This window comes from Manis javanica, chromosome 15 (assembly GCF_040802235.1).
Source record: "Manis javanica isolate MJ-LG chromosome 15, MJ_LKY, whole genome shotgun sequence".
Classification (NCBI taxonomy): Eukaryota; Metazoa; Chordata; class Mammalia; order Pholidota; family Manidae; genus Manis; species Manis javanica.
Window position 1 is genome coordinate 81,702,178 of NC_133170.1, and position 19,439 is coordinate 81,721,616.

A 19,439-nucleotide genomic window follows, 5' to 3' on the forward strand; every position below is an offset into this window, starting at 1 on the left:
TATGGTGTATTAGTTTCCTAGGGCACCCATTACAGATGATCACAAACGGGGTAGCTTAAACCACAGACATTTATTCTCTCATAGTTTGGGAGGCTTGAAGTCCAAAATCAAGGTGTTGTCAGGACAGTGCTGCCTCTGAAAGCTCCAGGGAAGAATCCTTCGCCTCTTCTTAGCCTCTGGCATTGCTAGCGATCCTTGGCATGTGGCTGCATCACTGCAGTCTCTGCCTCCTCCTTCACGTGGCCACCTTCCCTCCATATGTCTACGTCCCTGTCTCTCTGTATTTCCTTGTAAGGACGCTGGTCATTGGATTTGGGGCCCATCTAACCTAGTATGGCTTCATTATACCTATAAAGACTGTATCTCCAGAGAAGGTCACATTCAGATACCAAGCATTAGGATTTAAACAGGTCCTTTTAGAGGACACAATTCAACCAGTACATATGGTGACTGTAAAGCCGAGCCAAGGTTTATAACTGAGCCTTTCACAAGTTATTGTGACATTGTCTGAAGTGTGCGTGTTTGTGGGGAGGACAGGAGGACTGGGAAGCGGAACTCATGTGGTTACTTGGTCTTTTTTAGTTAATGTGTCCATTGGAGACCGCTTCCTATACATCCTATTGAGTCAAGACAAATAATTTAGTACCTCTGTTAAAACTAAAGATTGAATCTTGGCAATGTTTAAGGAAGAATGGTTGGCAAACAATATGTACTGCACATCTTTTTAACCTTTTATTTCCGGAGCTCATTGATAGAAAGTCCTCTGCCTGACACCCTGACTCAGGAGAGTGTGTTTGCTGAGCTTACAGATTGCCTGGTATACCCTTAAGTGGAAAAAGAAAGGAAATACCTTGTGTGTATTAAGGCTTTATATAAATCATCATGTTAAGACCTCCTGGCAGCCGTCTGAGGAAGGCATTATTGTTAACACTCTAATTCTACAGAATAAAGTCCTGGGACATGGGGAAGATAAACACCTTGCCAGGACTCAACTGCCAACAAGCCATGGGACTAGACAGTAAACACAAGCAGGGTGTGTGGGTTCACTACCTGCTCTTCTTCTTTAAAAACAATATAGTGTTTATTTTTTTTAATGGAAAATAAATGTTAGTAAGACTGGAGAAATCAGAACTCTCCTATGTTGCTGGTGGAGATGTTACGTGGTACAGCTGCTTTGGAAAAAGTCTGGCAGCTCCTTAAAATGAAACACAGTTACCTTATGACCCAGCAATTCCACTGAGAGAGTTAAAGATACAAGTTCACCCAAAAATTTGTACATGAATGATCATAGCAGCATTTATTCATAATAACCAAAAAGTGGCAACAGCCCAAATGTCCATCACCTAAAGAATGAATAAACAAAATGTGGTGTATCCATGTAATGGAGCATTAGTCAGCTACAAGGCAGACATGCTGCAACATGGATGAACTTTGGAAACATGCTAAGTAAAAGGAACCAGACACATCCAGCCACATGTTTTATGATTCCCTTTATAGGAAATGTCCAGAATAGGCAAATCCATAAAATCCAAACAGACAGAAAACAGATTAATGGTTGCCAAGGGCTGGGGAAGAAGACGAGTGATCGCCTAAAGGATATGGGCTTTCTTTTTGGGGTGAGGAAAATATTCTGGAATTAGATAATGTATATACACAGCATTTCAAATATACTAAATACCCCTTAATTGTACACTTTAAAATGGTGAATTTTATTTTAACAAAAAAATAGAATATATTTTTATATAATAATCTTTCATTCAGTTAGCAATCTGCTGTGTGACAGATAAAAATCTCTTTTATTTAGTATAGCACCTCTACTGGAGGTATCAAAAGAAGTAATTTAGCTGACAGTCAGTCATCAACCAAGTATGATTTGGCCCTGGAATTTTATCTAGGAGTTAGTACTGAGCCTCACACAGAGGTACACTAAAGCAAATTAATTGTAATGAAAATAATTACGGTTTATTGAATACTTGCTGTGTGCTAGTCTTGATGCCAGGTGCTTTTATTTTATGTTATTTAGCCTTTGCACAGCCCTATTTACAAGAAAGCTGTGGATCAAAAGATAAAATAATTTATTCGGGCTAATGAGTGCCAAATCCAGAATTCAACCCCAAGTTTGCCTGGTTATTGTTATTTTTCTACTTTCAACAGCTAGAACCCTTTTATTAATAATAAGATAGGTCATAATAATGGATCCAGTTTCATAATTTAAAACCATATGAACAGAATTTGCCCCATTTTTCTGATTATTATCAAATTGCCCCTTCTGCAGCTTTCCAGAAGCTGCCCCCTCTGGCTCCCACTAATTCAAGAACTGGGAAGGGTGGCATTCTGAGAGGCTGGTCTTCAGAGGCCCTGCTGTGTGTTGATTGTCAGGGGCCCCTAACAATAGCCAATTGTAATAACTCCTACCCCTCAGGTCTGCAAAGAAAGGTAACAGTGTAGCAATGTAGAAATAATGTCTAAAGTTTCATCTAGAGAGTAAAATAGTTTAAATAGCTGTAATACTGCCTCCTGGAAATCCTGATGACCCACGGATAAGGCTGAGCATTTTGGAGATGGGGCCTGCAGACCGTCCCATACTTTGGGAGGGCAAAGAGGTCTCTCTAAAGGGACCGGAGGAGAAGTTAGATGGTGAGAAAGAGACCAGTCACATTCTGTTTCCCAGAACAGGCTCTGCTATCAGCATGGCTCCAACCCGGTGCTCAGCTGGAATGTCAGAGAGCCTCCTGTTCTCCGCTCCTTGAGGAGAGTGCTCCAGGCCCCTCATCTCTAGAGGCTCTTAGGCAGCTCCTCTCTGCTCAGTCATCATTGCCACATCAAGTGATTTGTCATAGGCTCTATGGCTGATTTTCCTGCAAGCTCTTCTTGAGCATAGGGAGGTCGCTGTATAAATACAGCACTGGTGGAGTTTCAGAGCCTCTGCTTCCTCCAGGATTTAATTTATTGAAAGATCAGATAAGCTCGAACAAAAGATCAGACAGGCTCAAGTCAACAGTGGGGTACAGAGACTGCGCAGGCCGGCCTCTCCCATCCCCCTTAGCTTCTCAGCCCCGAGGTTACAGATAGGGCCTTACTTTGTAAAAATGGTTGAGAATTTCATTTATAGGGCGCCGTGCTATTCACTTTCCCTGTTTTCTGTCCCTTATTCTCTTCATACTGTGAAGAAGATAGTGTCCTTACTTGCATGAGGGAAAACTGAGACCCAGGATCCTTTATAGCTTGCCCAGTGTCCCACAGATTAAGATCTGGCTTTCATCGAACTTATGTTTAAGTGTGAATGGAAGAGATCAGTGGCTAAAAACATTGAGGGCCTAATGACAGGTAGGATCTGACCTCTGGGATGCCATCAATTGTAAAACACAACATTATTTCACATTACCACTGCGAAAAAGAAATTGCTTCCAATTAGACAATGACATGTATCGATTGAAAGACGCATCCCACTTTTAAAGATTCAAATGTCTTATAACTGATGCAATACAGTAATATTCTTCACCTTCCCTGGTGCCAGTCCAATGCAGTCTGATTCATGGCTGGGACCCATTTGGTTAAGGTTTGTTTCCCAAAACACATCCATTAGTGTTTGTGTCTGGAAGCAGAGCACCCAGCTGCATCTGGGAGAAGCTGGCTGTCCCAGCTGATGCCTGAAGCTTATTCCTAGAGAAAAGTATTCAGCTAATACTGAAGGGCAGGGCCGGGGGTGGAAAAGGTGCTGCAGCACAGAAGGCGGCAGACACTGGCTTTCTGCCACTGGAGGTTTTGCCCACATCTTTTCCAGATCCTCCCCCTGCCCAGGTTGTATGTGTCAGGCTAATCTCATTTTCAAAAAATAAGATCTTGAATATATTCCGAAGTTCCAAGTTTCCTATCAAATTATCACTGAATTTTAATCATCCATCATAGTGGTCATGTGTCTGTTCTCAAAATTGCTGTATGGGATGTACTGCCCGCATGGCACACATCTGAAACTCCAAAGTTCTAAGTTTAAGGTCTGCCTTTGCTGTAGAAATCTCATTTTCACCTAAATACTTAATTCTTTACAAGTAATTATCATCATCATCATCTAATAGCTACCACTGAGCTTGTACTCTGTGCCAGATCCTGTACCAAACACTTTACATGCATCAACTCATTGTAATTCTTGTAAAACTCCATGAGGGAGAAACTATTACTATTTTCATTCTACAGATGAGGATACCAAGGTATACAGAGGTTAAGTATCTTGCTCAAATTCATAGTTCATACATGGTAAAGTCAGGGTTAGAACCCAGGAAGTCTTGATCTAAAGCTTCCTTTAAAAAAGCAAATTAGGTTTATTGAGGTGTAACTTACATACAGTAAAAATCACCCGTTTAGTTGTACAGTTGAATAAAATTTGACAAGTACATACACAGTCAAGATAAAGAGCATCTTCATCACCTCAAAAAGTTCTCTTTGCCATTTGTGGTCGTTCCTCCCCCCATCCCCAGCCTCTAGCCACGGCTGATCTGTATTCCATCTGCCTGGTTTTGTCTTTTGAAGAATGCATACACATGGAATCATAGAGTATTTAACTATTGTGTCTGGCTTCTTCCACTTAGACTAATGCTTTTGAGGTTCACCTTTGTTGTTTCCAGAGTTCCTTTATATTGCTAAGAAGCATGCCTTTGTACAAATGTATCACAGTTTGTTCATCTGCCTACCAACTGATAAATAGTGGTCTGTCTGTGTTAAAGATGCTATAAAGCTGCTGTTAACATACATGTACAGGTGTTATTGTGAACATATTTTCATTTCTCTTAGGTACATACCTAGGAGTAGGATTTCTGGGTCATATCGAAGTATATACTTAGCTTTTATAAGACACTGTCAAAAGCGTGGCTGTACCATTTTGCATTCTTACGAACAATATATGAACCTTCCATCCTTGCCTTTGGTATCATTTTAATGTTAGCCATTCTAGCAGGTGTGTAGAGGTAACTCATCGTGGTTTTACTTTGCCTTACTGTAATTACCAACCATGTTGAACATCTTTTCATGTTTTTCTTTGCCATCAGACATATTCTTTTGGCCTGAAGAAATTTCTTTAGCATTTCCTGTAATACAGGTCTGATACCAGTGGCTTCTCTCAGTTTTTGTTTGAGGAAACCTTATTTCACTTTCATATTTGAAAAGTATTTTTGCTGGATATTGAAATCTATACTGATAGTTTTTTTTTTTCTTTCAGTACTTAAAAATGTTGCACCTTTGTCTATGTCTTGCATAATTTCTAGAGATGACTGCTCTATCTTTGTTCCCTTGTATATAATTGTTCCCCTTCTTGCTTTCAGGATTTTCTGTTTTGGTTTCCAACATTTGACTATGTGTCTAGGTGTTTTCTTTGTTTTTGGCTTTGTTTTGTTTTCAAGTATTTCATCTGCCCTACTCTCTTTTTCTACTCTTTCTGGAACTTTGATTACATATTGTTAGATCATTTGATATTATCTCACAACTACTGGATGCTCTGTTCTGTTTTTTTCACTTTTTTTTTGTCTGTTTCATTTTGGATAATTCCTTTGACTTATTCAAATGTATTGATTCTTTCCTCAGCTATATGTAGTCTTTTTATAAGCCCATCAAAGGAATTCTTCATCTCTGGTATTATTTCTAGCATTTGCAATTTACTCTTTTTTTTTTCAGTTTTCATATCTCTGCTGAAATTTCCTACCTGTGCAAGCGTGCTGTCCATCTTTTCCACTAGATCCTTGACTATATTGACCATGAAGTTCCTGTCTGATAGTTCTAATGTCTGAGTCATTACTGAATCTGGTTCTGTAGATTGTTTTATTGCTTGACTGTGAGTCTTTTTGTTGTTGTTTTCTTCCATCCTTCTGTCCTTCCTTCCTTCCTTTTATTTGCATGTTGCACTATTTTCCTGAATGTCATTCACAATGTGTAGAAGAACAGTAGCGACTGGGTAAATAGAATTCACCCCTGGAGACAGGCAGACCTGCTTAGTGTGGGGATTGAGCCACTCCTTCAGTAGTTATGCTGGGTTCGGATTTCATTGTTTCTGTCTCTCCCCTCCACACACATAAGGCTTCAGATTCCTTCAGTGACGGGTGGCTGTTACTTTGTGCTCAGAGTGGAGCCCAGGATGCCAGTGGGCTTTTCTCGGTGTCCTCAGCTTTGAGCAGATGCCTTTGCCACAGAAGGTATCCTTCTCCATACTCTTTCCCATCTCTCAGTGGTAAGCCTGCTGTTGCTTGTTTCTTGGTACTGTGCTCATAATGGGGTCGGGGTTCCTGGTTCTCCTGCCCCATCCTCAGTCTTAGGACATGTTCCTGGGCCTCAGAAGTGGGTCCTTTTCAGCGCTCCGCACACCCCTTTTCTCTCTTGCAACCGAACACTGCCTGTCTCCGTGGTGGCTCTCGGGAAGGTGGGAGTTGCCTACCCTTCCCCCGGGGTAGTGACCACTGCTTCATACTGGCACAGGATGTAGAGGCACAGGGCAACTAGGGGTTGATGGCTTTTGCCTCTTCTCTTCTCCCAGGAATAGTGGACCTTTGCCTTGTTACTTTGGCAGGAACAATTTCCCACTCCCACTGTAGCGGCACACAGTTTGCGCCTCTACCCTCCAGTGGCCCAGGGAGCAGGATGGTTCGCTGCCCCACCCCCAGCAGCTTGAGGCCATTGCTTCTGTTAAGAGGAGGGTCCAGGAAGCAGGCAGTGTTTCATGCCCGTCCCCCAGCAGCAGCTGGTTGCCTCCTGGCACACTGGTGGCACCAAGGGGGCTCTGGGCCCCTTCCCCACCCCAGTCATTCTCCTGGGCACTGGGTGGAGGCTAGTGCAGAACTGCTTGCAGACTCCCCCTGTGTCTGGGCCTCCCGGTTATTCCAGACTGAGAGGCAAGCCCACACTCCGCCTTTTAGCTGCTCTCTTCTTACTCACTGTGGTGGCGGCCACCTGTGCCTCTCAGGCTCTGTCAGAAATGAAATACCTTACGTTTCCTGGCTCTCCTTGAAGGGACTTCATACTTTTTAGAATTAAATTCCCTTGATTGTCTTGACACCTGAGTGTTCTAATGGGTTGAAGAAAAGTTTTGAGCTTTTTCTCATTAAGATGAAAGCAAAATTCTCTTATTGCCTTCTATATGCTAAAGGGAAGTAGAACTCCCCCAAAACCTGCTTTTTAAATCCCACCCTTATGTGCCCTCTAAAGGACTACCATTTCCAGTATCTTGTGTACAATGCACCACTTAAGATACAGTGAAGTGATTGTGTCCCCTTCTTAGAACCTGCCGATCAAAAATGGGAGTCTAAAGAAATCAGATGTGCTTAGTACAGAGTGTCAGAACCGAGTGTGTTTCCTCTACACAGAAAGCCATTTCTTGTGCCACGGTTTCTTGCCTGATGAGTGAGTGTGGGCACTCACGTGAGCATCGTACCCCTAAGGTGTCAGGAATCCCAGACAGCTGTAAAGCCCTTCTTGTTTCATGACTTTACCTCATCCAGTGCCTCCCCTGCAGAGAGGTCCCAATGTTTTGATACACTTTATCTCATCAGTCCTCACACATTTCATGTGATCTAGTAACAGGTGTGGACTTTCTAGCCTCAAAACCAGCAGAAGTGAGAGGCAGGAAGACAAACACAGGCCGTGGGGGTTGCATGGCCCGGCTGGTCCCAAACCCAGACGCTGGCTCTGGGCTGGCGCCTGCCGAGACCACACCACTGTGCTGTGTGCTGATTCTGAGGTCTCCTGGGCAGGAAAGAAAAGCCTTCATAGGCATTTGTTCCGGGTTTAAATGACTCAGTCCTAAAACATAAGACACCCTGGCTTTATAGACAAAAAAACAGTATCCCAAACTGGATCATATTAACCAGAAGGAGTTTTGTTTCTAACAGGTTGGAGTGAGCCCTGGGGCTGAGCACCAGGCTGAGGGCCAGTGTTCTTTTGTCTCTGCAGCTCTGGTGGGCGCCTGTGGTGGGAACTACTCAGCCATGACTGCAGTGGTCTATTCCCCTGACTTTCCTGACACCTACGCCACGGGAAGGGTCTGCTACTGGACCATCCGGGTGCCCGGAGCCTCCCACATCCACTTCAGCTTCACCTTGTTTGACATCAGGGACTCTGCTGATATGGTAGAGCTACTGGACGGCTACACCCACCACGTCCTGGTCCGTTTCAATGGAAGGAACCGTCCACCTCTGTCCTTTAACATCTCCCTGGATTTTGTCATTTTGTATTTCTTCTCTGACCGCATCAATCAGGCCCAGGGATTTGCTGTCTTATACCAAGGTGAGACCTCCTGGCCCCAGCATCTTGGGCTCCTGTCTCACACTGAGGAGACCTGGGGACCTTGGGCGGTTCTTGCCGGGAGGACTGTGAGTCACAAAGGTCAATTTTGCTACCTTAGTAGTCCTAACAACAGTTTTCATGGGGATGGTTAAAAGAACAACTCAAAGGAAGAGCTGAGGCTGGTAAATCGGAAGGCCCAAAGAGGTCATTTGGTCCATCCTCTCGCCTCTCGGTATCCCAGCTGATCCCAAAAGATTGGTTTCCCAACTTTCTTCAAACCACCGTAAGGTGGGGTCCCTATCAGCCCCTGTAGTATGAACACATGTGCGCTGGGCGCATCTCTTTGCCAACACAGGAGAAACACAGGGCATGTGTAAGACCTGGTCTTGGTCCTGGGTGTCAGAGGGCTTGAGAAGAGTTGAGTCAGTGTGTGCTGCAGGAAGTCAGAGGGAGGGGGCCTCCCCGCAGGTGAGACAGTCTTGAAGAATTGGCAGGAATTGGGCCAATAGGAAGGAAGAAAGAGGGCTTCCCAAGCAGAGGGAGTGTAGCTGCAAGGGTGCAAGGGTAGGAAAATGATAAAGCATCTCAGGCGTCCTTGAAGAGACCAGTGAAATGACTGGAAGCTGACAGCTCCCTGCTCTGGGGCCAGTGGGATCAGTAGAGAGAACTGCACCCAGAATTGAATCAGAAAACACTGCCTTCTCTTCATAACCGGGCCTCCTCCTCGGCAGCTCTGCATTGCCCCTGTCAGCTTTCCCCCAGTTAATTCCTTCTGATCTTCCAGCCGTCAAAGAAGAGCCGCCACAGGAGAGGCCCACCACCAACCAGACGCTGGCCGAGGTGATCACAGAGCAGGCCAACCTCAGCATCAGTGCTGCCCGGTCCTCGAAAGTGCTCTATGTCATCACCACCAGCCCCAGCCAGCCACCCCAGACCGTCCCAGGTAGCCGTTCCCAGTCACCACGAAGGGGGATGGAAGCCAGAGCGTTCTTCTCAGGCAGGTTGGGGGCACTTGGCTCTGTGGCCCTATTGGTCTTGGCTTGTGAGGGACGTTTTCCCATTAGCTTGATTTCTTAGTCCTTAGGAGAAAGTGCTCACCTGCAAAGATCCAGCTTAGGTTGCATACGTTATGATTGACCAGCTAATCCAGCATTTTCTAACTTTGAGAAAGATACCTTTCTAGAGCCCCAAGTTGTAGCTCCTTAATTCATTGCAAGAGCTCTCTTCATCCATGCACACAGAAGACAAGCACATGCTTCCCTGGTGCTGGGTGTTGATGCGGGCACTGCCCCGTGCAGTGAGCCTCACAAAATCCCTGCCTCTGTGGCTCATGAGTGGGAGGAGGAAGACGAGAAGCAAAACTAAGTCAGATGGTGACAAGAGCTATGAAGAAAGAGATGCAGAGAGGGACAGAAGGTGGGTGGTGGTCGTGCAGTTTAAGCTGGCTAACTTGGTTGGGAACATACTTCCTTCCATCCTCTTTTCTACTGAGGAAGTTGGATCCTTTATGAGCTGGTTGAGCTGGCGAGTACTGTAAGTGATTACCTAGCCTAGAGGCGTTCCCTGCAGGACGCACTGCAGACGGTCAGGGAGGAGAGTCCCTCCAGTGCTTGCCCAGCACACCCCTTGCTTGTGCAACCTTGAGGGATTCCACGGGTCTCACCTCTCCTTCCTCTGAGAGTAAACTGAGGCCCAAAGAGTGTAACTCATCAGTGACTGCATGGTGGTTTCAGTGGTAGAGACAGAATGTACACCATCCCTTTCAACTCAAAAGTGAGCTGAGACCACTGTGGACCACACCACCTGCCTCTCTCCCAGAGGGCGCTCTAGAGCTGAGTGAGGCGCTCAGAAGGCTCGGGGCTCTGTGTCAGCCCAGCTCTCAGGAGGGTTTGGTGGGTGCCCATCCCTGCCTGGAGCTCCTCAGCCAAGCCTGTCTCTCTGAGCTGCCAGTGTTCACTGGGGACCTCCCAACAGGCCACCCTCCAAAAACTGAGCCTGAACAGGTCTGGTAAACTCTGACTTTTGTACCTGCAGGATGGACAGTATACGGCCTGGCAACACTCCTCATCCTCACAGTCACAGCCATTGTGGCCAAGGTACTTCTGCACGTCACATTCAAGTGAGTACAGGAGAGCTGCCCAGTTCCAGGCCGGGAAGGCTCAGAACTGCTTTGTACTGTATTTCATTTGTCTGGGTACAGTTGTAATGTCAGAACTTGACACTACAGTCCTAGGTAACGTAAGGCAGAGACAGTCCTCATTCTCTGTGGAGGGAAATGCACAGCTGGGCGAATCTCCCTAAGGTTTGAGGGGCTGTGTTTGCTCCTGTGTCCAAGGAATGATTTCAAGGAGGATTGAAACCATCTGGGCATAAGAAGCAGCAATTTCCAGTTTTTTGGCTTGTGCTGGTCCCATAAAGAGATCTTTATACAAGAATAAAGATTCCTAGGATACCACCATGCATATTTCCTGATGCCTTCTAGAAATTGGAAAATATTATTAGAAGAGAATTCTAAGATTATATTAACTGTTACTTAATAATTATTTTACAGCAATTATTTAACAGCTTCATCCTTCAATTCTGACCAATTTGGAAAAAATTTCCTTCTCTTACTTCACTGCTCAGGTTCCACAGGTTCACCTTCCAGGAAAGGGGTGATCGTTCGTGCTGCTGATGTGTGTGTGTACTTACAGAGGGGAGCTCTAATTTTTTCTAGACCGCCCTCCCCCTCACCCCGACTCTCTGTCCTGTGGTTGCCAGACTGGGCTTTCTCCATTTATTTCCCCCCCCCCAGTTTTATTGAGATATAATTGACATACATGTTCTCTCCATTTCAAGGCCTTCTTGAACATTGGTGTCCTGTAAAAGTCACCTTTTCCCGACCTTCTCATTTGCCCTCTGCCACAAGCTTTTTATACGTTCAGTGCTGGCTCCTCCGTTGCCCTGTGAAGGCTGCCTGCCCTTGGCCAGGCTGGGACCACCCATAGGCCTCTCCCTACTGCACTTTACATTTTTGAGTGGAAACAATGTCTTTGTTTGCTGAGCTCACTCTCATGCCATTTACATATATAGATTTTGTTTGTTTTGTTTTTTTAAGTCACAACTCCTATGAGTTGTGAAAAAAGCTGAAGCCTCTCAGGTGCAACCTTGTCCTCAAGTCGCCTAGAGCAGCGAGAAGAGGAGGCCGTCTGTGGGCCAGCGCCTCACAGTGGGCCGAGGCTCTGCGGCGCGTGCCCGACCCGTCTGTCACTGGAAGCGAATCCCCTGCAAATTCCCTGCCAGGCAGCCCAGGGGCCTGATGGGGGGCAGGGGCAGGTGGTTGGTGGTGGTAAGGCCGGACCCACTTTAAGTGGAATAGGCTTACCTTTATCCTGTTTTAGCTAGGTGGGCTTCCAGGTAAATATCATTTGAAGAAAGAGTTCTTCTATTAAAAAAAAAGAATTTGAAAACTCCTAATTTCTCAAGCCAGCCCTTTCCAGATCTGAATAATTCTGCCAGCTGGAAAGTCATGTGCTGTTCTGAGCCGGGCTCTGCCCCACGGTGCTCCCCCACCGCAGGGCACACTGTTCGCACAGTGGCTCTTCAGGACTGTAAAGGCGCCCGCCGGGCCTCACCTCACTGAATGCCCCATTTCTTAGGTGTCTGCATCTCATGAGGCGGTAGGTTGTTTGGGACGTTTTGTTCCACTCTACTTGAACAATCAAGTCATTTTTGTTTTGCAGGTCCCATCGTGTTCCTGCCTCAGGGGACCTTAGGGACTGTCATCGACCAGGGACGTCAGGGGAGATCTGGAGCATCTTTTATGAGCCTTCGACTTCCATTTCCATCTTTAAGAAGAAGCTCAAGGGTCAGAGTCAACAGGATGACCGTAATCCTCTCGTGAGTGACTAAAGGCTCCCGCTGCATCTGCTGCACTTAGGACTGAGACTCAAGGTCCCAAGGCCCAGGACCTCCCTGCATTCTCTCTTTGAGCTAAGAATGGCGCTGTCAGGACAGTGGAGCTGAGATGACAGCGATGCTTGTGTCCGGCACTGGGCTCAGGTACATTCTAGACGACTGTGGGTGGGGGGTAGGTATAGTGTGTGCTGAGTCTTGCTTGCTTCTCCTCTGTTTTGTCCACACACAGATCACTTTTTCCTGGTCCTTATGGTTTGCAACAGGGCCAGATGGAGAGAATTCTGAGGTTCTGTTGAGGGTTGGCCTGGCTCTGTACTCCTGGGCATTAGCACCCTCGGAGTATAAAGAGGGCCTGTGCTCTGTGTGGACTCTGGGGCTTTGCCCTCTGGGCGCTAGATGAGGACAGGCCTTCTTCTACCTGGGAGGGCCTGGGACTTGGGTCTTTCAACCCCCATCGGATCAAATCAGACTCCTTCCACACATGGTCTTCTTTCTATAGCTTGGTGGCCAGCAGAACAAGCTTGAGGAGTGGTCATATAAAAGATCCGTCCATATATTCATGCAGCAGACTTTACTGAAAGATTTTATAGGTGCTCAGTAACTCCTTGTTAGATTGGATTTGTCTGGCCTTGCTCCCAGGTAGCTCCTGATCCTGTGGCACCTGAGCCAGGCCCCTGTCAGCACCATGATTCTCTAAGCTGACTCTCAGTGGGAACACTGTAAATACTGAGGCTTAGCATTTAGGCAGCACTATGCGAGCCATAGGCGCCAGCAGCCCCTCCTCGTTTTGAGGTGTCCCTCATTTTAAAAGATGAAAAATGCCGCATGGCCTGTGCTCTCTGCTCTCAGAATGGTCCAGCAGGGAGAGAGAGGGCTCTTGACCCTTGTTGCATACCAGCCTGCCCCCCAGACAGGGAAGTGAATCGAAAAGGGTGGCCTGAAGGGTGAGAGGGAGGCCTGGGGACGTTGAGACCCTCCAAGGGTAGGGGGGCTGGCAGGCCTGGAGACCCCCCAGGGGTAGGCCTCCTGAGATGGAGAGCTGCAGTGGCAGTGGCCCCCGGTTGGGAGAGTCAGTGCCATCTGTGGTTTACAAGTCTCCACCATACAAAAGCAGGCTTCAGTAGCAGCAGCTGAGAACAACCTGGGCCTTTCTCAGAGCGTGACTCTCCCAGGGGCACTCAGACCCGGGCCTCACTGGGCCTCTGGCCTCACGGGTCCCTCATGGGGGCACTTTGCCTACCTTCCCTGAGTCCCTAAGCTACTGCCTGCTGCAGCCTTTCCAGGGCTTCTGCATGTTGGCAGCCCATGTGCTCCCAGCTACTTCCAGAAAGGCAGAGGGCCTTGTGGGAGGTGTCCACGGGAACCTGGGAAGATGCTAGGAGCCGGAGAGCAGAGGGGCACTTGGGAGAGGGAAATGGAGTAGCAGGTCCACAGGAGGGCAGGATGCTGCCCCAGGGTCAGTGGGAGGCCTGTCCTGGGATAGAGCTGCTGGGTGCTGTCTTCACGCTTTGATCTGGGAAGGCTGATTTCACTGGAGCAGCTGTCTGCAGGCCCCTGGGTCTGGAGACAGAGGCCTGTCCCTTACAAGGACCCCTGGAAATGTACTGACATGTGCAGTTTCCCCACCAAGCTATTCCTGGCTTTTGTGGAATCTCCTCTCAGCACAAGTGTGAGGTGTATGCAGCCACAAAAGGCCTGTGCAGCGGATAGATCTGTCTGCAGCACAAAGGGAACATGGAATTTAGCCCCGGGAGGTGTTTGCCTGGCCAGTGTGGGGGGCAGCTGTTCAGCTGCCTAGGGCTTATTCTGATCATTGATCTTTGGGGCATCCTGAGAGTCCACCATGCCACTTCACACCTCGGGTCCCAGAGACCAACCCTGAATCCAGCATGTGTCTGAGCCTGCAGCTGGAGCAGCCTTCCTCCCAGATCCTGGAAGTGCTGGCAATGCCCCAGTGCACTCCTCCCTGCCGGCCCTGGCACAGCCCAGTGCAGCCAGGATTGACAGACTGTCCAAGGAGAAGCCCCTGGAAACCTAAACCAGCCTCAGGACAGTGTGGGGGGAGAGGGCCATAAATTGTCACTCACCAAACCACTAAATGCCTCTGCAGCATTCTTGGCATGGCCTCGGCTGCAACCTGTCAGCAACACCCCCCAGAGGGACCCCTGCAGCTAAGTAAGCACCTAAGAAATAACTCATGCCAGATGAGGCCAGATGTGCTTCCAGGAGCACCGAAGGAGGGAAGCACTGGGTATTTTGAGAAACTACTTTAGAGCCAAGTGGGGTTGGAGGTGATTGGAAAAGGTGAACCTGAAAAATGTAACTTAACGGATCACAGAGCAGGTGTTGAAGGAGGGATGGTGGGGTGTGGGGACCCCATGGACAGCCCTCTAAAGCATCCTGCGCAAGGGCTCTGCGCTGAGGTGACAGGGAGCAGAGGCAGCACAAGTGAGCACCTTGGGGCCCTGTCCTGTTGAACAGGGTTGAGGCCACTCTCCTGGCTTGAGCACAGTGACCAGGTTGCTGTAACTGCTCAAGTGTGGGCCCTGGCTCAAGACTCCAGTCAGCCAGAAACCCACAAAGATCAAAGCACCAGCAAGTGCAGCTGTCAGGCCCGCAGGCCGAACCTGAGCCACGGCCCCACCCACACGCCCCATTGTCAGTCCTAGACGGCAGTCAGCCTAGCCCCGCAGGGTCGGCCACCCTGGCGCCAGCAGGACACGCAGGCCGGCCCGGGCTCCTTTGCGCCCTGGGCACTTAACCCTCCCAAGCACTTACAAGCAGATGGCCTTGGGGATCCCGTGCCCCTCCCTGGTGAGGCCATCCAGGTCTCCCGCAGAACCAGGCCGGCCCCTCACTCCCCAGCCGGCCAGCCAGCACCTCTTGGGTGCCTGTCTTCTTTTGGGGTTTGATGTCTGGTTTTGTTGCTGCCTTGGGAATTTTTCACCTTCTGATTGTTCCTCTGGTGTCTTTTGTTTACCTTCCTCACTTTTCTACCTCCCGGCCAGGTCTCCCGGCTTAGCTGCCCTGGCGCGGGGTATTTCTCGACACTTCCAGCTACGGCCGCCTCCCCACTGAGGTGGGCTGCCCCAGGGTGACGAGGGGGCCTCACTCTCGACCCGCAGACCCAGGGAAGCCCAGCTCACCTGCTCTGTCTCACTGAGTGGAACATACTCAGTGAGGCAGAAGTGTGTGTGGGAAAATCCGAGGTGAATTTGCTTCAGAAAGGATAGTCTCCAGGAGCACATAGTGGGGGGCCCTTTCCCTGCCCGCCCGGGGAGCTGTCTCGGGGTACATGCAGTGTCAAGACCTGCCCACATCCAGACTCACCTTCCCACAGGGATTTTGACTTTGGATGACAAGGCTTTATTTGTAAATATGCTCTTAATATGCAACTTTGAGAATAAAATAGGAACATCATGTATTTTTAAATATAAAATGAAGTGTGACGCACTGTATACAATTTAATATATATTTTTAGGATTTTGTTATTTAAGAAAATGGAATGTAATGGTACTTTTACAAAAGAGAGGAAAATGTTATTTTTACTGTCTGGAGAAAATAAATATTCTCATTGTTGTAGAAACAGCGATGCTCCCTAGCATGTCGTTTTTACGGGCGCACTCCGGGCCCCAGGAAGGGGCCGCGTGTGGGAGCCCATGCGGTCTTCTTCACTGCACAAATGCCAGGCCTCACCGTTCGCTCGGTCCTTCCTGTTAGTGTCTCCAGATTCCCTCGGGCCTCGTCACGGCTTTGACCCACAGCTGGGCTCACTCGCTGAGGTCTAAAAGAGTTGGAATTCCAAAGCAGCACGCCTCAGACCTGAGTGGGTCATGGGCACGAGCACAGTCTTTGCTCTCAGAAGGGCCTAAGTTTGAGCTGACCGTGAATGGCCAGTCCCTTTCTCAGCCTCAGCTTCCCCTCCTGTGAACCCTGACGGTGCCTGTGCCTCAGAAGGTAATGCAGATTAGTGGGGAAATGTACCTGGGGTGCTTATATACTTACTATCCCATGTGGATTTCATCTGGCCTTTCAGAGCATCCGTACCTCCCCCCTTTTCTCCCCACCCTCTTCTTTTTATAATAGTAATGGATGTTCATGGATGGGTCGCCCACTCTGCACCCAGCATGCTGTTGGGCACCACACACACCCATGAAAACCCTAGCACCCATTCAATGGCGCTGTCATCCCCATTTTGCAGTGAGGAAACAGGCTCAGAGAGGGGCAGGGACTGGTATTTGGGAGCACAGCCCTGGAGCCGCCCACCAGGGCTCAGCTCCCACCTTTCATTTGCTGTGTGGCCAGAGAGCGTCAACAGGGAGACTTTGAAGGGTTTCACCGGAGAAGTGACATCAGATTCCCAGTTTAGAAGGATTTCCCACTCCCATCAGGGAAATCACATTGGATAGGGTAAGACCCAAGGTGAGGAGGCCAGCTAGGAGGCTCGTAGATACGCAGAGAGACACTGAGGACCTGGCCGGGCCCCACACCCGCTTGGAGAGGAAGGGGGGACCCAAGGGGGACACAGTGGCCATGTCCACAGGCCAGACGCATGTGTTCAGGCGGGATGGCCTGGGGTCACACCCCAACCTCACCACTAACCACATGACCTGGGCAAGTGACCCAGCCCTGTGTGCCAGTTTCCCATCTGTCAGCGGGGACAGTTAAGGGACCTGGCTCACAGAGCTGTGATGAGTCATTACCTATAGAATGTTTTCAATAAATGGCTGCTGTTCCTGTTATTCTAAGGCGGGAGGAGGGATTCAAGAGCAAGGAAATGTCTAGGGTGACCCCCAAGTATTCTGACTTGGGTGCCAGTGGGGGAAGAGGGACCATTCTTTAAGAAAAGAACACAGATGGTGCTAGGTATGAGAGAAACCATGCTGAGTGCTGTTTGGGCTAAGACGAGTGAGGTCCCTGTAGGACCTTGAGGCAGTGCTGTCCAGTAGGCATCGGACAGGCAGCCTGAGACCCGTGGAGGAGGGTCAGGCCTGGGCAGCACAGTGCATGGAAACAGGGGCACAGGCAACATGTGGGGTGTGTCTGGGGCCATCCCAAAAGGCTGCTGAGGACAGAGTCTCAGAACAGGCAGGCAGATGAGGAGAGGCCCAGACAGGACGTGGGTGGTGGGTGATAGAAGGGGCAGCCCCAGAAGCCAGAAACTTTCCCTCCAAACTTCTAGCCTGACCGGTTCAGGCACACACACTGCTGGTTCTATGAGCCCCACTTCCAAATTCTCAGGAGATGATCTGCCAGGTGAAGTCTCTCTGCTCTAGCTGGTTACAGCGGGGAGAAAAGGGGACACAGGCCAACCCAGCAAAAGAGCAGCACCACCCCTTTCTCAGAGTGGTGCCTGGACACTTGCCTCGGAATCCCTCGTGTGCTTGTTCAGAGTGCGGGTTCGGGTCCCACCCTAGACCTGCCGAATCAGCATCCTGGGAAGCCGGTCCCTGAATGACGCCGATGCTCACTGAAGTCTGACAACAATTTTACTTTGAGAAGTGTGGCTGGTAATTACCTTCTTTTCTGAAATAAATTGTCCACACGTAGAAGGTTGTGCAAGTTCCAATGGCTGATTCCTTTACCTTCAATAGTATGTTTGTTATCCAACTGCAAGGCTGTATCAACTCTGGAAATTCACTGCAGGACAGAGAGGGTGGGGGAAGAAATGTGTGTAGCACAGCAATTTGACCAGATATGTCCCCCGAAGGCGCAGCATCCCGATCTGAAGCTTGAGCCCCTCTCTCTCGCAGATGCTCTCCCTTGCTGACTCTGGCCTGCGCCCACTGCAGCTGGCCCTGAACTGACAGTCTGGGGCTGCTGCAGTGCCATGGCTCCCCCAAGGCCAGCTTCACTTGTTTGTCTTCTTGGGTTCTCCTTCTCTTTCCCAGAAGCTCTTTCCTTCCATGGGAAAATATTTTTAATGACCAGTAGAACACAGATGGGGTGGCCTTGCTGGGGAATTTCTTAGGGACAGATTAGCCTACAACAGAAAAATCAATAAACACAGCCAGAATGTGCAACTGCCCTGCCTAAAGCAGGACCAGCAGGAGCCCTCCGAACCCATCTGAGGGGACTCTGGGGACGGCGCGCCCTGACCTCGGCTCCTTGTTCTCCCGAACCTGAGAGATGCGGACGTTGAGACCCTCCACCCGGGAGTCAGTACTGGGGCAGCACGGGCCTCCTCCTTTGTCGGGCAATCAAAGGCTCTTCTTCCTGTGGAGACGAAAAGAGCTGGACAAGGCTGACCTTGTCTCCAAGCTTGGAAGTCACATGATCATCGCCTCTCCCTACTGGGCTGTTCATGCCCGAAACTGCAGACAGCGTCTGGGACTCAGAGAACTGGGAAGCTTTTGTTCCTCTGTGACAGGGTCGGGTCCCCATGGGGGATTGTTTTTGCTTGGCTGAAAGGGACACTTTGGGGATAGAATATTTCAACTTCAAGAAGCAGCAACATTTGCTTGTAGCTGAAAGTCTTCACTTTCTGGTCTCCAGCTGTTGTCTGGAGCCACCAGGCCCCAGCTGAATGGGACTATGCCCAGCAACAGGGGGCAGGCAGCACTGGGCCGAACTGGCCACGGACCAGCCTGTGTGTGTTCGGGAGGCCTGTCCCCAGGACAGCCCAGCAGCCAGGACACCGTCGGCCCTCCTGGTGGTGGCCGATCGGGCTCTGGAATGAACCTCCCAGCTGTGGACGACTGAGCTGGGGAACCGGGCTCCACAGACCAGCATTTTAGGGGGCAAGTAGATCCAAGCTTAATATCCAAAGTAACTCCTCAGGAGTAAAAACAGAAAGAACCAAAACAGCCAAGACTTTTGTAACAAGAGCTTAAGGTTTCGCTTATTTCACTCTTCACTCTTAGGAATGTTTAGCATTGTCCCTGTTCTAATGAGGCCATTGAACTTTTAAAAACTTAATAGGGGCCTGCTATTTTGCACAGCGATCATGAGAGTATGTTTAATAGACTTGCCTTAGTTGCTAGTACAGAGATAAAATCAGATCAGGAGCATGCAAGGAGTATTCGAAGCTCATATTTAGCCAAATATGGGGCCATATTTTATGTGTCTGGGGTGAGCTGAGGAAAGGGCTTTTGAATGACCAAGGTTGTTAATGATAACAGCAGCCACCTTTTCTTCAGTACTCGTGTGCGCCAGACACAGTGCCCAAAACTCAACAAGCAAGCATTCCTGAGGTCATCCTCGGGACAAACCAGCCCGGGAACCAAGGCTCTGAGAAGTGTTCTAGCCCGTGGAGGGCAGGGCCAGAATTCAGCCTGTGT

At 48.9% G+C, this 19,439-nt stretch overlaps 1 protein-coding gene and 1 long non-coding RNA gene across 6 annotated transcripts in view; one reads left to right on the forward strand and one right to left on the reverse strand.

Moving 5' to 3' along the window:
• Positions 1–19,439, forward strand: part of KREMEN1 (kringle containing transmembrane protein 1) — a 95,091-nt gene that overhangs the window by 49,375 nt on the left and 26,277 nt on the right. For 2 of the 5 annotated variants that reach the window (XR_012125473.1, XR_012125474.1), the window contains exons 6-9: positions 7,930–8,262; positions 9,047–9,259; positions 10,297–10,381; positions 11,985–12,303. Coding sequence is in view for 3 of the 5 variants with exons in the window: in XM_073222597.1 (XP_073078698.1) it covers positions 7,930–8,262; positions 9,047–9,259; positions 10,297–10,381; positions 11,985–12,153 (800 nt within the window). In the remaining 2 variants the exon portion in view is untranslated. Of the gene's footprint in view, positions 1–7,929; positions 8,263–9,046; positions 9,260–10,296; positions 10,382–11,984; positions 15,746–19,439 lie in introns of those variants that run through there. The other 3 variants (XM_073222597.1, XM_073222598.1, XM_073222599.1) reach the window with 3 other exon arrangements.
• Positions 15,618–18,275, reverse strand: LOC140846413 (uncharacterized). Its single transcript, XR_012125477.1, has 2 exons — positions 17,678–18,275; positions 15,618–15,943 (listed from the first exon to the last, which is right to left on the reverse strand). It is a non-coding gene; the product is annotated as an uncharacterized lncRNA (long non-coding RNA).